Source organism: Orcinus orca, chromosome 3 (genome assembly GCF_937001465.1).
Source record: "Orcinus orca chromosome 3, mOrcOrc1.1, whole genome shotgun sequence".
Classification (NCBI taxonomy): Eukaryota; Metazoa; Chordata; class Mammalia; order Artiodactyla; family Delphinidae; genus Orcinus; species Orcinus orca.
This window is the reverse complement of record NC_064561.1, coordinates 30,160,506-30,186,169: the sequence shown is the minus strand read 5'-3', so window position 1 is coordinate 30,186,169 and position 25,664 is coordinate 30,160,506. Positions and strand designations below refer to the sequence as shown.

Genomic DNA, 25,664 nt, shown 5'->3' with positions numbered 1-25,664 from the left:
TGCCTGGAGCCCTGAGCTCTGATCTAGCCTCTTGGGGCCTTGGTCTCTCTGTATAGAGTATAATAACAATTATAAACAAAATACTACCAATTACTACTTAATTCTGTGTTTACTATGAACCAGGCAGTGTGTTAAGTGTCACCTAGGGAATTTTTTAAAAACACAGCGTCTGGGCTTCACCTCAAACCACTTGCATACAGATCTCCAGAGGCCAGACGCAGGCAAAGATACGAAGTGCCCCAGGAGGTTCTAAAGTGTTGCCAGGCTGAGAAGCACTGGTCTCAAAGCTGCTGCCCAGAGGGCGTCTGTTTGCCAGGCACAGGGCACCAGGGGTGGGGCTCTGTGACCAGCCTCTTGGCCCCCACTGCCTAGCCCAGGAGCAGCTGATGTTGGCCTGGGGCCAGACCCTGGCGGAGCCCAGGTCCCCGTAGGAGCCCTTGCCCATGAAGCTGACGGGGAGCAGGGGGTCTGATAGGACACTGGGCTGTCCGGGGCACTGGGTGCTGCACTGGGTATTGGGATGTAACACTTGCGTCCCTGGGTGTCTGGGACTGAGGGACGAAGGCAGGACGGCGACGAGGGGACCAGGGGCGAGGGCAGTGATGGCAACCAGAGCTTCTTTCTTGTGTGCGCCTGGGGTCAACCCCCATCTCAGAGGCCTGCCCGCTGGACTGTAGGCCCCACGAGGTGAGGCCGTGTGAACGTTCACACATCTCTGCAGCCCCAGTGCCTCGAATGGTACCTGGCAGGGGTGGAGGCCCAGTGGATCTTTGTTGAATATTTTCTCCATAAGCTTATACCTGGGCTAGTGTGGACATAACCAGAAGGAAGAAGGGCCTTAGCTAATGCTATGTGGCGGAGCCACTAACTGGCCTGCACCCTCTAGCTGTGTCTCTGGGGTCCCCCCTGCCCACCGAGCCTACAGGCAGGGGCCTGCTCTTTATCATACCCCTTCCCTTCTTCCTCTGCCCCCCAACAGCACTGAGGTCACCCAGAAATGTAGCCTGGAAGAACCAGTCAGGTCCATAGGTAAGGAACTTGACAGAAGTTAGTTGGAAAAGAATTTGGTTCATACTGAACGGTTTCCTGTTCCCTGAAAAATGCCCTGCTCCCTTGTGCCTCTGGGCCTTTGCACATGCTGATCTCTGAGGCTGGAATGCACCACCCCCCTTCATCCTGCACCATCAGCCCCTCACCCTTCCGCCCTTCTCCAGGCAAACTCCTACTCATCCTTCAGATGTCAGCTTAGTTCTCATTGCCTCTGGGGAGCCTTCCCTGATTCTTCCCAGCAGGCTGGTATCACTGCCCTGCCCACATGCTCCCACAACACCCAGGGTTGTCATCCTGCCCTGGGCACGGGGCTTTGCCTGTCTTGTCCACCATTGAATCCCCAGTGCACAGTGTCTGGCATGCAATAGCTGAATGAATATTTCCTAGAGAAAAGAATGAATGAGGCTGGAGTGGGGGCTGCTCTTTGCAGTGAGAGCTGGTCAGGAGCTGTCTGTAGAACCCTCTGGACAGAGCTGGTCCCAGTCTCCCCAAGCTGAGTGTTGTCCCTTACGATGTGTAGGGAAGGGGGCAGGACTGCTGCCATCTGGGGCATCCCAGCTGTTCTCGGAACAGTCAGAGCTTGGGGGCATGTTAGGGTCCTTCCAAGGGCTGGGTGGGTGGGGCGCACCTGCAGGGAGATGTTGGCCTGGGGCCGGACCTTGGCGGAGGCCAGTTCCACGTAGGAGTCCTTGCCCACGAAGTTGACGGTGATGAGCTTCTCGCACCTTGGGCCGGCAAAGCCCGGGGGGCAGCGGCAGGTGGGCTCCTGCTGCACCACGATGCACTGGGCCCCGTTCTGGCACTCGTACTGGTCGCAGGGGCTTGTCTGTAGCAGGACCATGGGCGGGGGGTGCTCGCAGTAGAGCCCGCTGGGAGGGAGGAGAGGAGGATGGGGGGAGGGAAGATGGGGAACGGTGAGAGGAGACATCAAGTTATTTAGGCCAAAGAGCCGCTAGCAGAGACCGTGGCATGAAAGGGAACTGAGACTAGTTCCAGCCCTGCTAGTGACTGGGGCAAGGCCTGATCCTTCTCTAAGCCCCAGATTTCCCTTTTTCTTTTTTTTTTTTTCGGTACACGGTCCCCTCCCCGTCACGGCCCCTCCCGTCACGGAGCATAGGCTCCGGACGTGCAGGCCCAGTGGCCATGGTCCACGGGCCCAGCTGCTCCGCAGCAAGTGGGATCCTCCCAGACCGGGGCATGAACCCGCGTCCCCTGCATCGGCAGATGGACCCCCAACTACTGTGCCACCAGGGAAGCCCTCCCATTTTTAAAATAATGGGGTCAGACTAGAGCACAGGTTCTCAACATCAGCGTCATCAGAATTGCCTGCGATGAATTTGTTGAAAGTGCAGATTCTCATCCAGCCATGGATCAGTGGATAAGCAAAACGGGGTACATACACACCAGGGAATAACACTCAGCCTTGAAAAGGGCATTCAGACACATGCTACAGTATGCATGGACCCTGAGGAGATTATACTAAGTCAAAGAAGCAGAGAGAAAAAGACAAATGCTGTCTGACTCCACTCATATGAAGTACCCAGAGTGGTTAAACTCATGGAAACAGAAAGTAGAATAGTGGCTGCCGGGGGACTTAGCTGGTGGTCCAGGGGTTAAGACTCCATGCTTCCAATGCAGGGGGTGTGGGTTCAATCCCTGGCCAGGGAACTAAGATGCCACGTGGTGCGGCCAATAAATTAAAAAAGAATGGTGGCTGCTGAGGCCAGGGGAGGGGGAACAGGAAAATGTTTAATTGGATACAGAGTTTCGGTTTGCTAGATAAAAAGAGTTCTGGAGGACTTCCCTTGTGGTGCAGTGGATAATAATCTGCCTGCCAATGCAGGGGACATGGGTTCAATACCTGGTCCAGGAAGATCCCACATGCCGCGTAGCAACTAAGCCCGTGCACCACAACTACTGAGCCTGAGCTCTAGAGCCCGCAAGCCACAACTACTGAGCCCATGTGCCCTAGAGCCCACATGCTGCAACTACTCAGCCCGTGTGCTGCAACTACTGGAGTCTGCATGCCTAGAGCCCGTGCTCTGCAACAAGAGAAGCCACCACAATGAGAAGCCCATGCACCGCAATGAAGAGTAACCCCCATTAAGAGAATTCAGCACCACAAAACCAGCTTTACAACAAATGCTAAAGGAACTTCTCTAGGCAGGAAACACAAGAGAAAGAAAAGACCTACAAAAACAAACACAAGACAATTAAGAAAATGGTAATAGGAATATACATATCGATAATTACCTTAAATATAAATGGATTAAATGCTCCAACCAAAAGACATAGACTGGCTGAATGGATAGAAGAATAAGACCTGTATATATGCTATTTACAAGAGACCCACTTCAGATCTAGGAACACATACAGACTGAAAGTGAGGGGATGGAAAAAGATATTCCATGCAAATGGAAATCAAAAGAATGCTGGAGTAGCAATTCTCATATCAGACAAAAGAGACTTTAAAACAAAGACAAAGAGACAAAGAAGGATACTACATAATGATCAAGGGATCAATCCAAGAAGAAGATATAACAATTGTAAATACACACCCAACATAGGAGCACCTCAATACGTAAGGCAAATGCTAACAGCCATAAAAGGGGAAATCGAGAGTAACACAATCATAGTAGGGGACTTTAACACCCCACTTTCACCAATGAACAGATCATCCATAATGAAAATAAATAAGGAAACACAAGCTTTAAATGACACATTAGACAAGATGGACTTAATTGATATTCATAGGACATTCCATCCAAAAAAACAGAATACACTTTCTTCTCAAGTGCTCGTGGAACATTCTCCAGGATAGATCATATCTTGGGTCACAAATCAAGCCTTAGTAAATTTAAGAAAACTGAAATTTTATCAGGTATCTTTTCTGACCACTACGCTATGAGACTAGATATCAATTACAGGAAAAAACTGTAAAAAAAATGCAAACACATAGAGGCTAAACAATACACTACTAAATAACTAAGAGATCACTGAAGAAATCAAAGAGGAAATCAAAAAATACCTAGAAACAAATGACAACAAAAACACGACGACCCAAAACCTATGGGATGCAGCAAAAGCAGTTCTAAGAAGGAAGTTTATAGCAATACAAGCCTACCTCAAGAAACAAGAAAAATCTCAAACAACCTAAACTTAAACCTAAAGCAATTAGAGAAAGAAGAACAACCCCTGCCCCAGAGTTAGCAGAAGGAAAGAAATCATAAAGATCACATCAGAAATAAATGAAAAAGGGCTTCCCTGGTGGTGCAGAGGTTGAAAATTCGCCTGCCAATACAGGGGATATGGGTTTGATCCCTGGTCCAGGAAGATCCCACATGCCGCAGAGCAACTAAGCCTGTGCGCCACAGCTACTGAGCCTGCACTCTAGAGCCCGTGAGCCACAACTACTGAGCCTGTGTGCCACAACTACTGAAGTATGCATGCCTAAAGCCTGTGCTCTGCAATAAGAGAAGCCACCGCAGTGAGAAGCCTGAGCACCACAACGACCCGATGCAGCCAAAAATAAATAAATAAAATAAATAAATTTATTAAAAAAAAGAAATAAATGAAAAAGAAATGAAGGAAACGATAGCAAAGATCAATAAAACTAAAAGCTGGTTCTTTGAGAAGATAAACAAAATTGATAAACCATTAGCCAGACTCATAAAGAAAAAAAGGGAGAAGACTCAAATCAATAGAATTAGAAATGAAAAAGGAGAAATAACAACTGACACTGCAGAAATACAACAGAGATTACTACCAGCAACTGTGTGCCAATAAAGTGGACAACCTGGAAGAAATGGACAAATTCTTAGAAAAGCATAACCTTCCAAGACTGAACCAGGAAGAAATAGAAAATATAAACAGACCAATCACAAGCACTGAAATTGAAACTGTGATTAAAAATCTGCCAGCAAACAAAAGCCCAGGACCAGATGGCTTCACAGGAGAATTCTATCAAACATTTAGAGAAGAGCTAACACCTATCCTTCTCAAACTCTTCCAAACTATAGCAGAGGGAGGAACACTCCCAAACTCATTCTACAAGGCCACCATCACCCTGATACCAAAACCAGACAAAGATACTACAAAAAAAGATGTCACAAAGAAAGAAAACTATAGGCCAATATCACTGATGAACATAGATGCAAAAATCCTCAACAAAATACTAGCAAACAGAATCCAACAGCACATTAAAAGGATCATACCTTATGATCAAGTGGTGTTTATCTCAGGAATGCAAGGATTCTTCAATATACACAGATCAATCAACGTGATACATCATATTAACAAATTGAAGGAGAAAAACCATATGATCATCTCAATAGATGCAGAGAAAGCTTTCGACAAAATTCAACACCCATTTATGATAAAAACCCTCCAGAAAGTAGGCATAGAGGGAACTTTCCTCAACATAATAAAGGCCATATATGACAAACCCACAGCCAACATTGTCCTCAATGGTGAAAAACTGAAACCATTTCCACTAAGATCAGGAGAAGACAAGGTTGCCACTCTCACCACTATTAGTCAACATAGTTTTGGGAGTTTTAGCCACAGCAATCAGAGAAGAAAAAGAAATAAAAGGAATCCAAATCAGAAAAGAAGTAAAACTGTCACTCTTTGCAGATGACATGATACTCTACATAGAGAATCCTAAAGATGCTACCAGAAAACTACTAGAGCTAATTGATGAATTTGGTAAAGTAACAGGATACAAAATTAATGCACAGAAATCTCTTGCATTTCTATACACTAATGATGAAAAATCTGAAATTAAGGAAACACTCCCATTTACCATTGCAACAAAAAGAATAAAATACCTAGGAATAAACCTACCTAAGGAGACAAAAGACCTGTATGCAAAAAACTGTAAGATACTGATGAAAGAAATTAAAGATGACACAAACAGATGGAGAGATATCCCATGTTCTTGGATTGGAAGAATCAACATTGTGAAAATGACTCTACTACCCAAAGCAATCTACAGATTCAATGCAATCCCTATCAAACTACCACTGGCATTTTTCACAGAACTAGAACAAAAAATTTCACAATTAGTATGGAAACACAAAAGACCCTGAATAGCCAAAGCAATCTTGAGAAAGAAAAACGGAGCTGGAGGACTCAGGTTTCCAGACTTCAGACTATACTACAAAGCTACGGTAATCAAGATAATATTGTACTGGCACAAAAAAAGAAATACAGATCAATGGAACAGGATAGAAAGCCCAGAGTTAAACCCACGCACATATGGTCACCCTGTCTTTGATAAAGGAGGCAAGAATATACAATGGAGAAAAGACAGCCTCTTCAATAAGTAGTGCTGGGAAAACTGGACAGCTACATCTAAAAGAATGAAATTAGAACACTCCCTAACACCGAATAAAAAATTAACTCAAAATGGATTAAAGACCTAAATGTAAGGGCAGACACTGTAATATAAACCCTCAGGGGAAAACATAGGCAGAACACTCTATGACATGAGTCATAGCAAGATCCTTTTTGACCCACGTCCTAGAGAAATGGAAATAAAAACAAAAATAAGCAAATGGGACCTAATGAAACTTAAAAGCTTTTGCACAGCAAAGGAAACCATAAACAAGACCAAAAGACAACCCTCAGAATGGGAGAAAATATTTGCAAATGAAGAAACTGACAAAGGATTAATCTGCAAAATATACAAGCAGCTCATGCAGCTTAATATCAAAAAACAAACAGCCCAATCCAAAAATGGGCAAAAGACCTAAATAGACATTTCTCCAAAGAAGATATACAGATTGGCAACAACCACATGAAAGGATGCTCAACATCACTAATCATTAGAGAAATGCAAATCAAAACTACAGTGAGGTATCACCTCACACCCGTCAGAATGGCCATCATCAAAAAATCTACAAACGATAAATGCTGGAGAGGGTGTGGAGAAAAGGGAACCCTCTTGCATTGTTGTTGAGAATGTAAATTGATACAGTCACTATGGAGAACAGTATGGAGGAGGTTCCTTAAAAAACTAAAAATAGAACTACCATATGACACAGCAATCCCACTACTGGGCATATACCCTGAGAAAACCGTAGTTCAAAACAAGTCATGTACCATAATGTTCATTGCAGCACTACTTACAATAGCCAGGATATGGAAGCAGTCTAAGTGTCCATCGACAGATGAATGGATGAAGAAGATGTGGCACATATATACAATGGAATATTACTCAGCCATAAAAAGAAATGAAATTGAGTTATTTGTAGTGAGGTGGATGGACCTAGAGTCTGTCATACAGAGTGAAGTAAAGTCAGAAAGAGAAAAACCAATACCATATGCTAACACATATATATGGAATCTAAAAAAAAAAAAAGGTACTGATGAACCTAGAGGCAGGACAGGAATAAAGATGCAGACATAGAGAATGGACTTGAGGACGTGGGTGGGGAAGGGTAAGCTGGGACAAAGTGAGAGAGTGGCATGGACATATATACACTACCAAATGTAAAACAGATAGCTAGTGGGAAGCAGCTGCATAGCACAGGGAGATCAGCTCGGTGCTTTGTGACCACCTAGAGGGGTGGGATAGGGAGGGTGGGAGGGAGGGAGATGCAAGAGGGAGGAGATATGGGGATATATGTATACGTAGAGCTGATTCACTTTGTTATACAGCAGAAACTAGCACACCACTGTAAAGCAATTATACTCCAATAAGGATGTTAAAAAAACAGAGTAGCCCCCACTCGCAGCAACTAGAGAAAGCCCGCGTGCAACAACAAAGACCCAACGCAGCCAAAAAAAAAAAGAGTTCTGGAGATGGATGGTGGTGATGTTTGCACGGCGATAAGAATGTACTTACTGTACATTTAAAAATGCTTAAGACGGTAAATTTTGTGTTATGTGCATTTTACCACAATTAAAATTTTTTTTGTTTGAAAGTGTGGGTTTCCAACTCCTTCTCCCCACCCCAGATTCTAATTTCGGAACTCTGGGGTGGGGCTCTGGAACTTATATTTTCACAAGCCTGGCATGCAGATGGTCTCAATCAGGCTTTGGAACCAACTGCCTTGAGAACTCATGGTTCCTTCCAGGCTCACGTTCTCAGAGTCTACGACCAGGGCTCGGCTGCACAGTCAGATCTATACCTCCATGAGTACTGACATGTATACAGGACTGTCCCCCAGTCTGACCCCCCTTGCGTGGTCCCTGCCTCCCCTCCAGGCTCCCCTGGGCCCTTCCCTTCCAGTCAGTGTGGGAGCGAGAGCTGGCACCCTCATACCCCTTCCACGTACCCCACAGACATCTGACCCCCTGGCCAGGGCCTCCAGTCTCCCGTTTCTCTCCTGGATTCACTGATTCCAATGACTGACCCCCACACCCTCCCATTCACCTCCATTTTCCTGCCATTAGGGCACCATACTGCTTTTGTTCTCCAGCCTAGAAAGAAGACTCCTGCCAGCGTGGCCATGTGGCTACCCACACCCTGCAAGCTGGGCTCCAGAATGGTGGCATCTTTCGTTAGATGGAATCACGCCGAAGTTTGACATAATATGAGCCGGACCCTAAGTCCAACTTCCACATGGTTGCCTAGGGTACCTCTTTTTTTCCATCTACAGAATGGGGTGAACAAGGTCTGCTCTGGCACTTGGAAGGGCTGAAGAAGGTTTGGGGGAATAAAGGCACCACAGAGACCTAGGGCTAGGGCTGTCTGGGTCTCCACCCTGGCTGCCTGGGCCCACCAGCCCCCAGCCCACTGCCCCCTGCCCCCTGCCATCCGGCCCCTTGACCATACCTGAAGCCCTGGGGGCAGATGCACGTGTAGCCGTTGACCGCATCCACGCACTGGGCCCCATGGCGGCACCTGTGGGCTGCGCAGTCATCACTGTTCACCTCGCAGAGCTTCCCGCTGTAGCCAGGGAGACATTCGCACCTGGAACACAGTGGAGCGAGGCTGTTCTACGGCCAGTCTAGGCAGCCTCTCCTCTATCTACCCACGTAGACAAGTCCCCGCAGCTCTTGCGGGCTCCCCAAAGCCTGGCCTGCCATGGGTCTCATGGGCTGTCCACAGCCTCTGGTCACTGCAGTGCGATGTCTGCCTGCTTCACGTGGGGCATCTTGTCAGGAGCCGGCTGAGGAGGGCAGGGCTGCGGTCACACAGGCTTTGGCTTGGCTCTACCACTGTCTACACAGAACCAATATTCAGCTTAGCCTGCCTTTGTGCCAGGCACTGAGCTGAGCACCTTTCACAGAGCGCCTTGCTAAGGCCTCCCAGCACCCTGTGAAGGAGGGTCGGTCCCCCTCCAATACCAGAGGAAACCAGGGCTCCAGGAGAGCTGACCTGACTTCCCCGAGGCCCCCCGCCATGGAACACTCACGTGTGTCAGTGATACTTCGTTTACAGTTAATGTGTGTCAGACCCTGTTCTCGGTGTATCTGCCATGCACTGCCTCTCTGTGTTTCAGTTTCTTCACTTTTCAATGTGACTGATGATCAATAACTTCACCTCTTATGGTGGCTTTAAAAATTAAGTGATACACTCTGTGCAGGCCACTAGATCCACACTGAGTAAACTGTCAGTGTGATACGTAGAATGAGCTGATAAGGACACTCCCTTTGATTCTATTCTATTGTTTGTTCATTTTTTCCCAGGGATTCGGGCTGATATAAGAAGGTGAATCCCTTTGCCCTTGATAAATGCCTCCTGGTCTCCAGGGGAGAGGATGGGAGCTACTGACCCAACCCAGGCCCTGCAGGCTGACCCGCCCCTCCCTGAGGAGCATGGTGTCAGCAGCTCCATCACGTCCCTGCTAGCCCAGGTTTCAGCCCGGCCAGAGACGGCTGCGGCGGGTCTCCCTAAACATGGGCCTGAGACACACATCTCTGGGCTCCTCTGTCTGGGGTGACAGTGTGCCGAAGTCCCAGCAAGGAAGAGACCAAAGGTACCACCTTACTCACAGCGGCTTCAGCACACAGACACGTGTGAACACAAACGCTTCCTGGCTCCTCTACCTCCGGCAGGGCCTGGAGCCTGCACCCCTCTCTGGGCTCACTGGCTGAATTCTGCTGGGCGGAGTGTAAATAATAACCACAGCCTATCCCAGTCAGAGGAGGAAGGTGGTATGGGCAGGGGATGGTGTGGTACGGGTGGCCAGGCGGGGAGGGAAGTGAGACCTCGGAATACTTATGTGACACGGGAGCCTGACGGGAAGCATCAGGACAAAGGGATAGTCGTCCCTCCGCCCTCTCCTCACTCCACCCCCTTTAGGATGGCTGGAAGTGGGCTGGAATCACAAGCAGATCCTGGCAGTGCTGGGGCTGCCAGAACATGGTGCATGCCGTGGACTCAGCATGGCAAGGTAAGACACTCAGGGGGTGGGGTGTCCCTGGAGGGGGCGAGTTCTAGAATCTGAGGATTTACTGGACCTGCGTCCAAAAGCTGTGAAATCTGCTAAGACCTGACCTATTTACCTTTACTTATTTGATGGGTAAATTTGATATATGTGACCTATTGCTGCACCAGAAAGTGGAAACTTTCACGTCTTAGCCCCCATTCCTTCCTAGTCTTTTTTTTTTTTTTTTCCTTGCGGTACGCGGGCCTCTCACCGCCATGGCCTCTCTCGCTGCGGAGCACAGGCTCCGGGCGCACAGGCTCAGCGGCCATGGCCCACAGCCCCAGCTGCTCCGCGGCATGTGGGATCGCCCCGGACTGGGGCACGAACCCGCGTCCCCCGCATCTGCAGGCGGACCCCCAACCACTGCGCCACCAGGGAAGCCCCCCTTCCTAGTCTTTTAAAGGAACAGCTCGGGGATGCCTTTTGGGGGCACATGCTCAATATATCACAAGCCAGGCCTCTGCTAGGGTTAAACCTGGCCCCAGCAGGCATCTGTGTTTGTGTCTCCTGAATTCTAAGAAGTACCTGCAGAGCAACTCAAGCTGTATGAGCTTCTCCAAGGCAATAATAGCTGCTCACTACTTACAGGGCAAAACCCAGCCTGATAAGCATGGAATCCGAGGCAACTGAGCAGGTCTTTATGAGGAATTAGGGAAGCCATGCTCCCTCGCAGATGAAGCAGTGGAAGTCTGGAGGAAGATGTGTTTACATCCTTCTTTTCTCCCAGTGCTACAGCCCTCTCCACACCTGCGCTTCCTAAACGAAACACCCAGGGGTCTTGTTAAAGTGCAGCTTCTGATTCAGGGAGTCCGGGTGGGGCCTGGGGATTAGCATTCCCAACAAGCTCCCATGGGATGCTGATACTGCTGGTTCATGGACCTCACCTCCAATAGCAAGGGTCTCTACAACACTTCTTCATCGGCCAAAGACAAGCATCTCGTGGTATAACCTGCATTCCCTGTTGTCCTCAAATGTGTTGCCTTTACCTTTTTTCTAAAGCGTAAGGGTTATGCAATTTTGATATGCATTCGACCTACTGATTCTGGACGAGGAGTTACCAAGTGACTTCAGTAGCCTCTGGATTTAGCCGAGGAATCAGTCAGGCCTGGATTGACTCGCATCCCTTTCTGTGCACGTGTGTCGGCTGCTGGCTCCACCTCACTGAGCCTCAGCCCCACACAGGAGGTGGGTAACAGTTTCTACATCCTAAGATTGCTGAGTGTTAAGCGAGATAATAATGCACAGTGCCTGACACAGAGGGAGTGTTCAGTGCATGCCAGCCACTGCCATCTTTGTTTCTGTTATTATTTTCAGTGTGTATGGGCAGTGTTCATTATTATTTTCAGGGCTTCAGTATATTATTACTTCAGTGTTCATGTCACAGATACTGATAGAGTACTATCTGTTCTGTTGAGTTGAGGCCTCATTAGAACAGCACACAAGGAAATCCCCAAGGATAAACATCTTCAAACTTGGGCAAAGGTTGCACTGACTGCACATCTCTTTTGTTAATGCCCCTGTTCCCTGCCTTGGGATGTGAGTTGTTATGGTGATGGCAGGGGAGGGCGATAACATTATAAAATGCTGCACTGGGAGAAGAGACTTCATTTAAATGCATCTCAAAAAGAAAAAAAAAAAATCAACATTATTGAGTTGGCCTGTAGACCTCTTCAAGATTCTAAGAGACACTGTGCATAAATATATCAATATTATCTCAAGATTCTGAAAGCGAGACTGGTTTCTATATTCTATATTGTCCTTGAACTCAAGGGGTCTTGGTTACAGTAGAGAGAGTTTCCAGGGACAAGTAGTAGAGAATCGTGATCTCTGGTCCTAAGTCTCTAGCACCCCATTCCCAGACCTGTACCCTGGACCACTTCTGACCAGTCTCCAAGCTCGCTATGCTCGTCCAAGCCAGCTTCCTCTGAGCTTGCCGTCCACTCAGCCTGGAATGCCACTGATCTCCTTTCCATCTACAGATATTCTCCCCACTCTTCACGGCTCAGATGCCCAGTCGCCATCACTGCCCCTTCTTAGGTACACGCAAAGCACTTTTCCTGTCAGTCCAGCCGGCTCAGCTTCGGGTTCAAGTTTGTGTTTTAAGCATCTCTTCCTACCCCTTTGCTCTTCCTTCAGTTGAAGAGCAGCCCTGATCTGAAGTCAAATCCTGGAGTGGGAAAAGCAGGGTGGGGGGCAGGCATCCCTCGCTCTTACTCAAGCTCAGGGAACTCGATTATGTGAAAGCCCACCCGGCACACCTCCGAGGGGACGGGAGCAGGTGAGGCAGACTTGAAGGAGGGTGCACGCACCAAAGGACCGCAGCCTCCTTTGCTCCCTCTGAAGGCAGAGGCCCTACACGCCTCTTGCGTTTTCCCTGGTGGTAAGTTCTAGGCTTGGGATATCCAGATAGAAAAGGAAAACACAAGAAGAGGTGCTTATGGCCCCCTCTCACCCTCACCTACTCTAGACTCTTCTCCCACCTGTGGGGCTCCCTCCTTCTTGCAGTGCATCCCAATTCCACCCATTCTTTGGTGGTCACTTCACATCCCACCTCCTAGGGTTGGGGGGGGCTTCCCTCTCTGCTCCAGAAAGTTCTCCCCCGCCCCCTCCTCAGACCCCCAGCAGCACTTAGAGCCAGGATCTAGGACCCTAGGAATTGCTTCTTTTCTTAACCTTTGTTTTGTGTCAACTTTTCCTCCCCCAGGTCCACGGCAAGGGCCTTGGAGGGAGGGAATTGAAAACCTCCTGCGCTACCCACTGCCTTCAGTACAGTGAGGATCTGGGGCCTGAGGGAGAGGGAGAGGGAACAGAGAGGACAGACACAGAGGCTCAGAAAGAGAGACAGAGAGAGACTAAGAGGATTAGACCATGACTGGTCAGAGATACAGACAAGCACACGGTAACAAACAAGTAACAGGCAGAAAGAGAGAGAGAGGAAAAAAAAATGTGGAGGGAGCCCCAGAGTCTCTGCCTCAAACCCAGACCGCTGGAGCCGGGTCCTTGGGACCCGGTGCTGGGCATGAACGAGCCTCACCTGAATCCTCTGTCCAGGGAGACGCACTTTGCCTCGTGCTGACAGAGGTTCATCCCGGGCACGCAGTGGTCGATCACCTCGTCGCACAGCTCACCTGGTGGGGCGGGTAGAGAGAACCCAGACATCAGGGAGGGTGCCGGGGGGATGCCCTGGCTAGAAGTCAGGTTCATCCAGCCCCTGGCCAGGAGGTCACCGGTATCAGGGGCCCTGCATGTGCTCTTTTGGCGTCTCCTTTCTCCTGTGCCTCAGCCTCGGTTTCCCTGGCAGTGACCATGGGAAGACTGCAGGACCTCACCCGGGCACGGTCACTGCACCATCATAGGGGCGGCGGCAGCTGAAATCACCCCTGACCTTGGGCTATGCTTATTTATTTTTCCTTCCACACCCATGTGTGGAGCACCTCCCGTGTGGCAGCACTGTGCTGGGGACACAGCCGTGACCTGGCCCTGTCCCCTCTCCCCCCCCATGGCTAGTGCGGGGGGTGTATCTACAAATAAGCAGGCAATTAATTACAACACAGAGCTGTCAGCGCGATGACGGGAAAACTCAGTGGAAACCCAGAGGCTTCCTGGAGGAGGGGACAGCGCTTAGCTCAGTCCACCTGTTACAGATAAGTAATAAGCCCCTTGGATTTTCTCAGAGAAGAAAATATGGAAAGAATGTGAAGTTCTGGTCTCTGGATACATCCCCTTTGAAATTCACAGTGTCAGAAAATGCCGAACAGGCCATAAATACCCAAGGATGTAAGCCCTGAAATACTGACGCCACCTGAAAGTGTGTTTTGGGAATGTGGGAGGTAAGATAGGACAGCAGGGGAGAGGCCCCTGGCAGATGCATCTCTGAGTTTTGCGCTTCCTCACATTCCACCCCCGGCAAGCCAGGTGGAGAGGGATCTAGAAGAAACAAACTTCCAGCCAGGGAGGTTCATTCAGAGGACAGGCATGGGCAGGAGAAGGCAGCCTGGGCCGCGGCTCCCAGGGGACAGGGCAGAGGACGGTCCTGAGGACGGCCGGGGAGAAAAAGCATGACAGGCATAGCCCCGGCGTCTGTTCTCTGTTGTGGTGAGGATAAGCTGACTCCCACCCCGTCCTCGTTTTGCCCCAGTCTCTCAAGACCACAGAGAGCACCGTGTGCCTTCTAAGCCTCCCCTCACCTGCTGGAGACACCCAGAGAGGTGCGGTCTCTGTGGGGGACACTTTTTGACGTTTTCTGGCACAGACAAAACCACTACGTCCCATTCTCAGGAACAAAGTACAACAAGCCAGAACTGCACCCCGGTCCACGGCAGACGCAGGCGGGAAACCGCCTTAATGCGTGTTTCCTCAGCTCCCTCCACCCGTGCCCATCTGCCCACCGTCAGGTCAGACCCGAACGGAGCATGACCACAATGCAAGTGCCTCTGTGCTGGCTTCAGACACCACCAGGGCTCCAGGGTTCCCGAAGGAGGGGATGAACATGAACCAAATGAACAGACAGCTGAAAGGGCCCTGGGGAACTGTTCAAAGTGGGGAGGAGCTAGTGATTTGCAGGGGGTGGGGTGGGGGGTGGCAGAGGGTAGACAAGCTAGAAGAGAGAGGGCCTCTGGGAAGCCCCTCATAACACAGTACCAGGTGGTGGGGGTTCAAGACTTTGTCCAGAGGGGGACAGGAGGTGGAGTCTTTGGAAGAAGCTAAGAAGGTGGTACTCTTCGAACGCACGACAAGCCACAGCCTGCAACGGCAACCCGCGCTCGGGCGTCGGGGCTCACCTGTGTAGTCCGGTGGGCACACACACACATAGGTGTTGATCCCGTCCACACAGGTGGCGTTGTTCTCACAGTCGCTGTCCTCGCAGTCGTCTGGGTTGATCTCACACCGCTGCCCCTCGAAGCCCACGGGGCAGGAGCAGCTTTGGGGATGTGTGGGTGCGAAGAGGGGAGCCGCGGGTCAGGGAGAGGGGTGGGTTGCAGCGGCAGAGGGGAAGGTGGAAAATAGAATCAGTCAGGTTTCTCCTCTGGATGGAGGTCCGGGACAGCACGGTGGACCCAGGAGGTCTTGGGGTCCTGAGCAGGAAGACCCTTAGGAGCCTAAGAGGGCATTTCATCTAGTCCCCTGTCTCCGGGCAGTATTCCATCTCCCCGGCCCTGGATGGCTACCTCGCCAGGGGGCAATTCCCATTGGCTGTGCCTCCTTCACCGCTCCCCCAGCTGGATGTAGTTTCCTGGGTAGAGCTTAAATTCCTCCAGCTGTCTCCTAAGCAGCCTCTGGGTAGTCTCTTTTGTAGACAAGGAGAGAAAGAGCAAAACGAACCCTGCCCTTTTGGTGATTTTCTACTCAAGGGCAGCCTTTGTATCTGGAGCAGGAAACAGATCAGGCTCTGCGACCAGGTTTCTTGGAAGTTAAATTCTGCGTCTCAGTTTCCTTATCTGTTGACTGGTGCTATTATCTACCCCCTGCAGGGTGGCTGCAGGCATTAAATGAGATTATACAAGTAAAACGCTTAGAAGGGTACACAGCACAGCGAAAATGTTCAGGACATGTTAGCTAGATTTAGTTCTAGGCAAAACTACCCACCCCCTTAACCTTATTCTCAGGGATGCCATTTCTCCCTGTCAGGTATTCCTGCTACTTCTGAGTCCCCTCCAGCTTCTGGGGGCTGAGGGAAGGGTGGGAGGGCCCCTCTGCTGCCAACACTTTCTGGTGAGCCTGGCTTAAAGCACCATAGATGAGTATGATGCATTTCCTTAACCTGTCTCTGGAGTGTTAAACCTCTTGGATAAAAACCTCAACCCCCGTCCTCTGCCCGACCTTGGCCACTTCCCCAAGATTAGACATGCAAAGTAAGTCAGCACTGATGAAGTCGGTTCTGGGCAGCTGACAAGGGGCGGGGCGGGGCGGGGGGGGGGGGGGCGGGCGCTGGGAGGATGCAGGTGGGAGCCGAGCGTTTGATTAAAGAAGCGCTGCAGGGAATCTCACTCTTTCTGTGGCCCATCCCCCCTCGTCAGGGACCAGGGACATACACCCCCATCCACGAACGTGTGTTCCAGCCTCAGACCTGGAATTCCAGGCCTCTCTCCGTTTCAGAGACTGCTCTGACTTGGGCGTTTAGCTAAACAGCGAAACTAAACTAATAGGAAGTGGATTTTTGTGGTCCTAGAGTCCTAAATAACCTCCTTCCCTCTGTGACCTGAAAACTGGGTCACATTTTCTACAAAAGGCTGGGGGAAGGGTCCTCGGGCCTGAGCTCTGGAGCTGGAGCAAAATGACTCTAAGTCCTTTTTGTTTCTCTTAGGGACCCTGGCCATTCATGAAAAAGGTCATTTCTTCAGAGCCAGACAGTGGGTCGTTTTCCAAAGATCTTAAACCACAGTGTTGCCTATTTTCCTCAAATGAGTTACTCTGACTCTCCCCGGAGCTTTAGGACTGCATAAACGTGGGGTGAGAGTGACTGGTCAGGAGAGCTGGGGTTGCTCATGGACTGGACAGAGGAAAGAGGATAAAGTTTTTTTCTGTCCTCACTGGAAACCTTACGGGAGGTAGGGGTGGTGGAGGGGGTGGTGGTGGAGCTATCAAGGATATCTCAAGAGCAATGTGTGAGCTGTAGGGACAGCTCTCTTTTGAGAAGAGGGACAATGTGTCAAGACTGGAGAAGCATCTGTATGAAGAGGTAGGTGATGCTTCCAGAATTCTGACCAGTAAGAGGTGTCATGGATTGAATTGTGTCCCCTCGAAAAGATATGTTGAAATCTTAACCCCCCCCCGCCACCCAGTACTTGAGAATGTGACCTAATTGGGAAACAGAGTCACTGCAGCTGTCATTAGTTAACTGAAGACCACATTCACCGGAGTGGGGTGGGCCCCTAATCCTATATGACTGGTGTCCTTATAGGAAGACGGCCATGTGGAGACAGACACAGGGAGAAGGCCATGTGCAGCTGCAGGCCAAGCAATGCCAGAAACTGCCAGCAGCCATCAGAAGCCAGGAAGGGGCGAGGAAGAATCCTCCCTTGCCGGTTTCAGAGGGAGCACGGCCCTGCTGACACCTTCAGTCTGGGCTTCTGACTTCCAGAGCTGTGAGAGAATCCATTCTTTGGTTCCAAGCCCCCCAGCCTGCAGTACTTTGTTATGGCAGCTCTAGGAAACAGAGGAGGGACAAGGGAGCAAAGCCTCCGTCCGAACAGGTGGCTCTCCCTTTGCCAGCCTGCCAGGTGCTGCCCTGGGGGGCAGTGCTTTCCTGCTGCTTGAGGATCCCACACAAGCTATACCATCCCAGGGGTATGGGCCACATTGCCTGCACCCTCCACCCCATTTTCGTAATCCTGTGGGTCTGGGCCATTTTCCTTGAAAATTAAGTCCTAAAAATATTTCCAGTTCCTTTGAAATCCTCAACAACGGAGGGTGGAGACGGGTCCTTCCGCTCACCTGCAGAGAGGGGAGCAACACAGTCGCCTGCAGGGGGCGCTCCTGTCCCTTGCCGAGGCGGGTCCCTGGGCTCGGGGGTGGCGGTGAGGGGGCACAGGGGGCGGGGGCAGAGCCAGGCTTTCAGTCCTGGAGGCGTGATTCCTGGCTGAGGCCAGGTGGCCACCACCGTGAGATTTCTGGGTAGTTTCTCCCCCCACCCCCCGGGGCTCTCAGTGGGTGAGAGTGTGTTGTTTGGCCTGCTCCAGGCAGGAAAACCAACTCTGCCTAGCATTTCACATTTTAAGAGTTGATTCTGATGGGGCTGGCTTGGCAGATGGACACGTGGGCGGCTGGGTTCCCTGGGGAGAACCCAGAGCCCAGAACCTGATGTCTTTCGCAGAACACGCAGCAACCCTGGTCAGAGGGCTTTTGTTTGCAACCTGAGCGCTAAGACCTCCGCACACAGCTTGCCACCAGATGCCCCCCCTTTACCGCCTGACCCGCTGGCTCACTGGGGGTGCCACACGGGCCAATTGCCCCTGGTCTGCTTTGCCAGGATAGGGCCCGGGAAACTGGACATGTGCACACAGCTGGGAGGGTGGGAAGCAGGGAGGGGCCTGAGGTTTGCCAGAGCGGCAGAAGGCCCGCCCCAAGGACAGGAGTGAGAAGAACCTTAAGTGCCTTCCACCCCTTTTCTTCCTGAGCTCTTAATGCCAGGGAGGAAAGAGGTGAGGCTTGGAGACTCAGGAATGAGTGTCAGGATACGGGACCTAGAGCCAATCAATTCTGTGCCTCAGTTTCCTCATCTGTTAAATGGGGATAGTACCTACTTGTACCGGATAGGGTCCTCATGAGGATTTAAATGAGGCTTAGAGTCACTGCCTGGCACATAACGAGCATGTAATCAATGTCACCTATTATTATCGCTTTTTATAACACAGAAAAGAGTGGTGGAATTACCAGGCTGGCAGGTCTTTGAGCCATTATCCCATCCTACTCTGACTTTAGCCAGCAACTGTGGCTTCCCTTGGAGGGAAGCCAACTGTGGCTTCCCTTCTCCTGGCTCTGGAGACGGACTACCTGAATTCAGATTCCTGTACCAACGCTTACTGTGTAACTGCGGACAAACGATTTATCCCTTTGATGCCTCGACTTCCTTATCTATACAAGAGGGATAGTAGTAGCTGCCTTATAGGGAGTGAAGAGCCTTGGAGTCATTCACATAAAGGGCTGGGCAGAGTGTGGGCACACACGGGAGGCGCATAGCTGTGCTCCCTCAGCCTTCCCCAAGAGCCTGACCATGAAGACTGAGAGGAGGGAGGGCCCAAGGGTGAGCTGTTACCTGAACCCATCACTGTGGCTCTCGCTCAGGTGGCAGGTGCCTCCGTGCAGACAGGGGTTCTGGAGGCAGGTGTTGATGGGCATCGTGCAGTCTTTTCCCTGAGGAGCAGGAGAGAGAGAAGCGTGTGGTTAGGGAGGCTTTCTGTGGCTGCCATGACGAAGAGACCCCTGTGGGTTCCCAGCGTCCTTTGGGATGAGGTCAGGGAGATGGAGGCCCTCCCTGGGACAAGCCTGCTGTGTGACCCAGAGAAAGCCCGAGGGAGCCCTTGCCTTTGGTCAGTCCACAGTGAGGAGGGGAGGAATGCTGAACTCAGGAGTCTGGGCCCCAGCTTCACTACTTCTCAGACTTCACCCGCTTTTCGCCATCCTTCCCTGTAGGCCGAGAGCAGGGGCTCTGGAGCCAGGAAGACCTGGTTTCATATTCCAGCTTCACCTCTTCCTGGTTGCCTGACCTTGATCTTGTATAATAAGCCTTTTAACTTCTACAAGCCTACCTCATAGAGCTCCTACCAGAATTAAACTAGACCTTTCAATAAGGAAGTGCTTAATATTACATAACACATTTAGCACATAGCAGGCATTCTATAAATACCAGCAGATGATATTATTACTAGCCTCACTGAGGCTTAACGGTAATCCACAACTTGTAGGCTGGACTACGGCTGAAGTGTGGCCCACAGACCTTGGCCCTGTAAACTGACAGCCCCCCAGAGTCATCTTTGATTGGTCTGTGGGCCCAGGTGTTGGCATTTACTCTCAAGTTCTGCAGGTGATCCTGATGTGAGGCCAGATTGAGATCTCCTGTGAGACAGAGTTTTGGGTGGAGTGGGATTCCTTTGGAGCAGGCCCCCCTGAAGGGGATGTCTGAGCGTGTGTAGGTGGGGAAGAGCGTGTCGGGCAGAAGGAATGGCGAGGGCAAAGGCACTGTGCAGGGAGGCTGAGACAGGGACTGTGGATGTCAAGACCCAGCGTCCCAGGGAGCACTGATCCTCTGCGTCCAGCTTCTCCCCTGGGACCCGTGGATCAGTGCTGCGCCCAAGCCTTGGCCGGCGGTCCTCGGGAGGACCTGGGGGGTCTGGTGGCGGCCGGGAGGCATCTGCTGCGTTTGTTTCTGGGCTGTGGGCTCGGCGTGGGCGCCGTGCCAGGCGGGGCTGATCGCGGGAGTCCTTCCACTGCCACACCACCTGCTCGCCATCTGCCTGAGAAAATCCTCTTCCCCGCTCTGCCGCCGCCGCCAGTGCCCGTGAGGAGCGGACCGGGCTCTGCCGAGTAGTGCCGCCTTCTCACTTTCTCCACGCCGAGCCTCAGGCCCTGTCTCCAACCATCTGAAGGCAGGCCCGCGTCTGTCTGCTTCCTCTTCGAGCCCCGTCACCAGTAAAGGGCCCGTCAGAGGTTTCTCGGAGGGGACGCGGAGAATGCAGTTCGGGTTGGGGTCTGGTTGTATCCTAAACCAGAGCAACGTGGGATCCCTTTCAGAAAGACCATGTGTCGATGGAAACTGCGAGGCTCGTTCTCACTGTCATCTATGGAGCACATTTTCTGTTCCAGGCCTCACGCTAAGTTTTATATCGTGTATAATGTGCGTAACACCCCTGCAAGACTGGTATGGTTGTTATTACCCGCATTCTTACAGAGAGGGAAGGCAGACTTGGAAAGTGAGGCGCTGCACCCACGATCGCACAGCAGTAAGTGGAACAGGCACGGCTGAACCCGACATCCAGTCCCAAGCCAGCGCTGGGCACCGCGATGCTATGCTGGGCACTTATTCTGCCCCTCTCAAAACACGGGCTCTGCAGTTAGGCTGGTCTGAATGCACATGCTAGTCCGGCTACTGCTACGTGCCTTGAGGAAATTACTAGTTCTCTCTGAGACTTTTCATCATCTGTAAAATGGGAATAACGATGTCTACCCCACGGAGTTAAGGAATGATTAGAAATCACACTCATATGAGGCACCTGGCAGGTAATGGTAGCTCCACAGTTAAGAGCTATTCAGAGCATGACCATGCTGATCGTGGGGCTCTGGGATAGAGCTGAATGGGGGTAATTAAAAGACTTTTTCAGGTCTTTGGTTGTTGCTAAGTAGTTCACGTGTGTGCACGTGCGTGCGTGTGTACGTGTGTGTGTGTGTGTGTGAGACTGTGTTTGTAAAGGTTGTGGCTGGGGCTTCTAGCTTCCTTTACAGGAAACCAGCAACATGACACCTGTTCCTGAAGACCCACTCCACACCCTGGTGTTAGGGACCGGCATACACGGTACAGTTAAAAGGCATCATATGACAGCTGCTGAGGACTTACTGAATGTCAGGTACTGTCCTAGGTGCGCTGCATGTGTTTCTGTACACTTGATTCTCCCAGCAAGGCTGTGTGGCAGGTCCCAGTGTGCAGATGGGAGGCCTGAGGTGCAGCCACTGGCCATCACCACCCAGCTAGGGAATGACAAAGCCAGGATCCACACATGCTGCTCTGTGTAAATCCACAGCCTGAGTTTTCTCCACTGAATTAATACAGGGGAGTTTGAGGATCCAGGCGTTTGAGCATGTTTGCTTAATTTCTAGTCTTCCCCTACAATATGTATGTGTGTGTGTGTACGTGTGTGTGTGTGTGTACGTGTGTGTACGTACGTGTGTGTGCAGGGGCGTGGGTCTGGGACTCCTGTGGGTGTGAGGCCTGGGGTTGGTTGCCCGGGGCAGGGAGGCTGTCCGACTGGCCTCATAGGAAGCCTTTGGCTCTCTTGTCTCAGGCTCAGGCCCATAGGTGGCACTCTGACACTGTCTATTGGAAGCACAGCTACAGCTGAGAAAGCCACCAGGGAGCCCTGTTCCCCAGAGGCAGTCTGCCCCTCAAGCTTGTCACTATACACATAAATCCCCCTGGGGACAGGACACCCGGGGATGCCAGCTCCCTCCTGCTCAGCTTTACCAGGTGGGTGCATCAGACAGGCTGGGGACTGTCTTGAAATTCTCGACGTGCCTAGTACCTTCAGATGGGTGCCCTGGGATGGCTGGAATCTGGGAAGCCAGGAGGGTCCTGGGGAAGAGGACCCAGTCACGGCTTTGCTGACCCCAGTGAGGTGCAGTGAGGGGTTCAGCTACTCAGGAAACCTCCAGGCGAAAGCTGGGGGGGGCTTTGGAATCATGTAGCCCTGGGTCTTAACCCAACCCTACTGCTTACAAGCTTGGGCCAGTAAGTCAAGCCCTTTCAACAGTCTGAGGCTCAGTTTCCATATCTGTAAAATGGGAATCAATAAGTCCTTCCTCACAGGGGAAAAGATGACTAAAATGCAAGCAGAGTGCTTGGCACATCATCCACACTTTATAGATGTTAATATGGAGGCAGGATAATGTGTTCTAGATGCTGCTGGGTGAGGAGAAAGGAGGGAAGGGTTATTCTGGAATTAGCCTGGATTTCTGGGGAGAACAGGAGAACTGGGATCTCCATCCCAGCCCTTGTTGGCTGATCTGAGCCTGTCAACCGTGAAGGCTGGCCTTTTAATCCTCCATCCCTGTATCCTCCTCAAGCTGGAACCAGTGCTTCCAGGGCTGGCTGTCCTGAGGACAGGGAAGGGAGGTGGGGGGAGGACCTGGGAATCACCCCGGAGGGAGGTCAGTGTGGTGGGTTCAAGGGATGCCTCTACTTGGAGGTACTTGAACTCTCGGAGACTTAATTTCCCCATGTTCAAGAAAGAAAATACAAACATTACCTTTCCTCCTTATCTCACTGCATCACTGTCGAGACTACATGGGGTCCTCTATGACGGGTGTGAATGGGATACAACTGGGCAGCCCCCAGCAGTGCTGGGGAGAACGGGAGAGTTGCTGGCAAATGCTGTTTTGGAGTGACCTGTAAAGTGGACTTATCCACTGTCCTTGGGGAAGGGAGAGTCAGCAGTGAACAGTGCCCCTCCCTGGACCACGGATGGTAGGGGGCGGAGCCTCCCGTCATACCTTGTAGCCGTAGGGGCAGGCGCAGCGGTACTGCTCCACGGGATCCTGGGTACATGTCCCGTTGTTCTTGCACGGGCTGGAAAGGCAGGCATTGCACTTGGCCACAATGTTGATGTCCACCGGCCCTGGACAGCAAAACCAGAGTGTTGGTGGCAGGTCCCCAGGTAGGCTCACTGTCACACCTCCCTCCTCCTCTGCTCTGGCCCCTCCCATCTCTGTCCAGAGGGCAGCTGGCCCTCCGCAGCCAGCACATCCCGTCCAGCTAGAGTCCCATTAATTCAGCCATCATCCAGAGAGGAAAAAAATCACAGCGGGACATCATTCAGAAGCACTTCTCAGTCAAATCAATTACGGTAATTAGCCTGATCTGATTCTGGTGCTAATCTGCAAACAATGCACCATAATTAGAAATCCCTTGTGTATCTCTTTACGTTCGGGGAGCTCTGGGCCCAGGCTCCATTTGGACCTCTCATTTTTCCTTCCCCAAACACCCCTCCTCATAGTCTGTGCAGGGCTAAGGAGGGCACAGTGCCCGGGCCAAAGGCACACATCACATAGGAAGTTCTCCTTGTAGAACCCTTGAGTCGGCAGGAAGAAGTAAGAAATGGGCCCGGAAGACACAGCAACGACGCTGATGAGGGATTACAGTTTCAACTGTGTCCTGCTCTCCTCGGCCATCAGGGCTGGAGGGAGGGAAGCCACGTCCCTACACAGAGCTTTGTAACAGGGGCTGTGCTACCGCTGCAGCCAGTGTTGACAAAGCCCTGGATAATCAGGCCCTATTTCATGTCAGGACTTTAAATGATCCCAGGATAACAGTCATCAGTTTGGAGATTGGCTTGAGACTGACCGCAGGGTGAGTCTGACCATTTGTGGGTGGGGTGAACAGAATGGGCTGATTGAGAACCAATGCCAGCTGGCTCAACTCTGGCTTCACCGAAGAACAGAGACATCGTCTGTTCCAGGGAGGCTATGTGTTCCAGGGACACAGTGAAGTTTTAGAGGTAAAGTGTATCTGTAAATCAGAATAAACACTGAGGCCTTAGGAGATGAGCAAAGGACATTAACAGGCCAATGTGTAGTACAAACGGAAAGTAAATTTTCGGGAAAAAAAATAGTTCCTCCAATAATCAAAAACAAAACATGAGGGGATATAATATTTTACCTATTGAATTAGCAATGATTACAAAATGAGATAAAATAATGCAAGGGTCTGATGAAAAATGCACTCAAACGATGCTACTGGGAGTGAAAATTGGTTACAACCCTTTCTGGCAATCAATTTGGCGTTAAGTGTGAAAACCTTAGTAATGACCATATACTTTGGCTCCGTAATTTCCGTTCTCTGAATCTTATTTAAGGACATAATGTTAAACAGAGAAAGACATTTATGCAGCCGTGGTCAGAAAAAAAATGGAAATACTCTGAAAGTTCAAAACCAGGAACTGGTTAAAGAAGTTATGATGGAGTGTTACAGCTTGATGGTTGAGACCATGCACTCTGGAATCAGAAAGACCTGGAATTCTCTTAACTGTGCGATCTTGAGAAGTCATCTAACCTCAGTAAGCCTCGGTTTTCTCATTTTTAAAAGTCAGTCTACTACTAAAGTAGACTCCACAGAGGTCCTGGGGAATTAAATAAACGACTCCACGGAAAGTGAGAACTAAATAATACATGAAAAAGTGCTTAACATAATGCCTGCCACATAATAAAAACCCAGTAGTAGTTTGTTATCATAATAACCATGCAGTCAAATCAAAATCTCATGTGCCCAAAATGTGCTGTAGTAAAACGGGAAAATGCTTATGCTCTAAGATTGCTGGGTAAAAAATGCAGGTTAGGGCTTCCCTGGTGGTGCAGTGGTTGAGAGTCCGCCTGCCGATGCAGGGGACACGGGTTCGTGCCCCGGTCCGGGAAGATCCCACATGCCGCGGAGCGGCTGGGCCTGTGAGCCATGGCCGCTGAGCCTGCGCGTCCGGAGGCTGTGCTCCGCAGCGGGAGAGGCCACAACAGGGAGAGGTCCGCGTGGCGCAAAAAAAAAAAAAAAAAAAAAAGCAGGTTAAAGATTTTCTCAACTATGCAAAAATATGTAGAGTAAGAGGTCAACGAGGAATATGTAGAAATGGCAGCAGAGGGACTTAGGGGAGCGAATGACAAGTGGACCCTTAGATGCAGGTCCCCATCAGTTTCAGCATCTGAGTCTTTGTGTGGCCAATGCAAGAACAGGGCGACGGTTTTAGAAGTCACACCTGTTGAGATGCCTATAGCTCTGACAGGCTGCTGGGGACACAGCAGACCCTGCAGGGGGCAGGGAGGGGCGGAGGGGTGAGTCAGCACCTACCTTTGCACTGGAAGCGGTGGGTGGGTGTGGTGAGTAGGAGTCGGTCAGCCATGGGCTCGGGGCTACTGCAGCGGGCGATGCCAGGCTCCTTGTACCCGGCCTTCACCCACTCCGACAGCCAACGCAGGCTGCAGTCGCAGTGGAGTGGGTTGGTTCCCAGTGCCCTACGAGGCAGAGCAGGAAGTCAGGCT

General features: G+C 50.9%; 1 protein-coding gene across 1 annotated transcript in view; it reads right to left on the bottom strand.

The window, feature by feature from the left end:
- Positions 1-25,664, bottom strand: part of SLIT3 (slit guidance ligand 3) — a 611,310-nt gene that overhangs the window by 28,831 nt on the left and 556,815 nt on the right. Inside the window, exons 25-31 of the mRNA XM_004271979.2 lie at positions 25,474-25,637; positions 23,133-23,257; positions 19,189-19,286; positions 15,215-15,354; positions 13,468-13,561; positions 8,834-8,971; positions 1,679-1,919 (exon numbers count right to left, since the gene is read on the bottom strand). Of these exons, the coding sequence (XP_004272027.2) occupies positions 1,679-1,919; positions 8,834-8,971; positions 13,468-13,561; positions 15,215-15,354; positions 19,189-19,286; positions 23,133-23,257; positions 25,474-25,637 (1,000 nt within the window). The remainder of the gene's footprint in view (positions 1-1,678; positions 1,920-8,833; positions 8,972-13,467; positions 13,562-15,214; positions 15,355-19,188; positions 19,287-23,132; positions 23,258-25,473; positions 25,638-25,664) is intronic.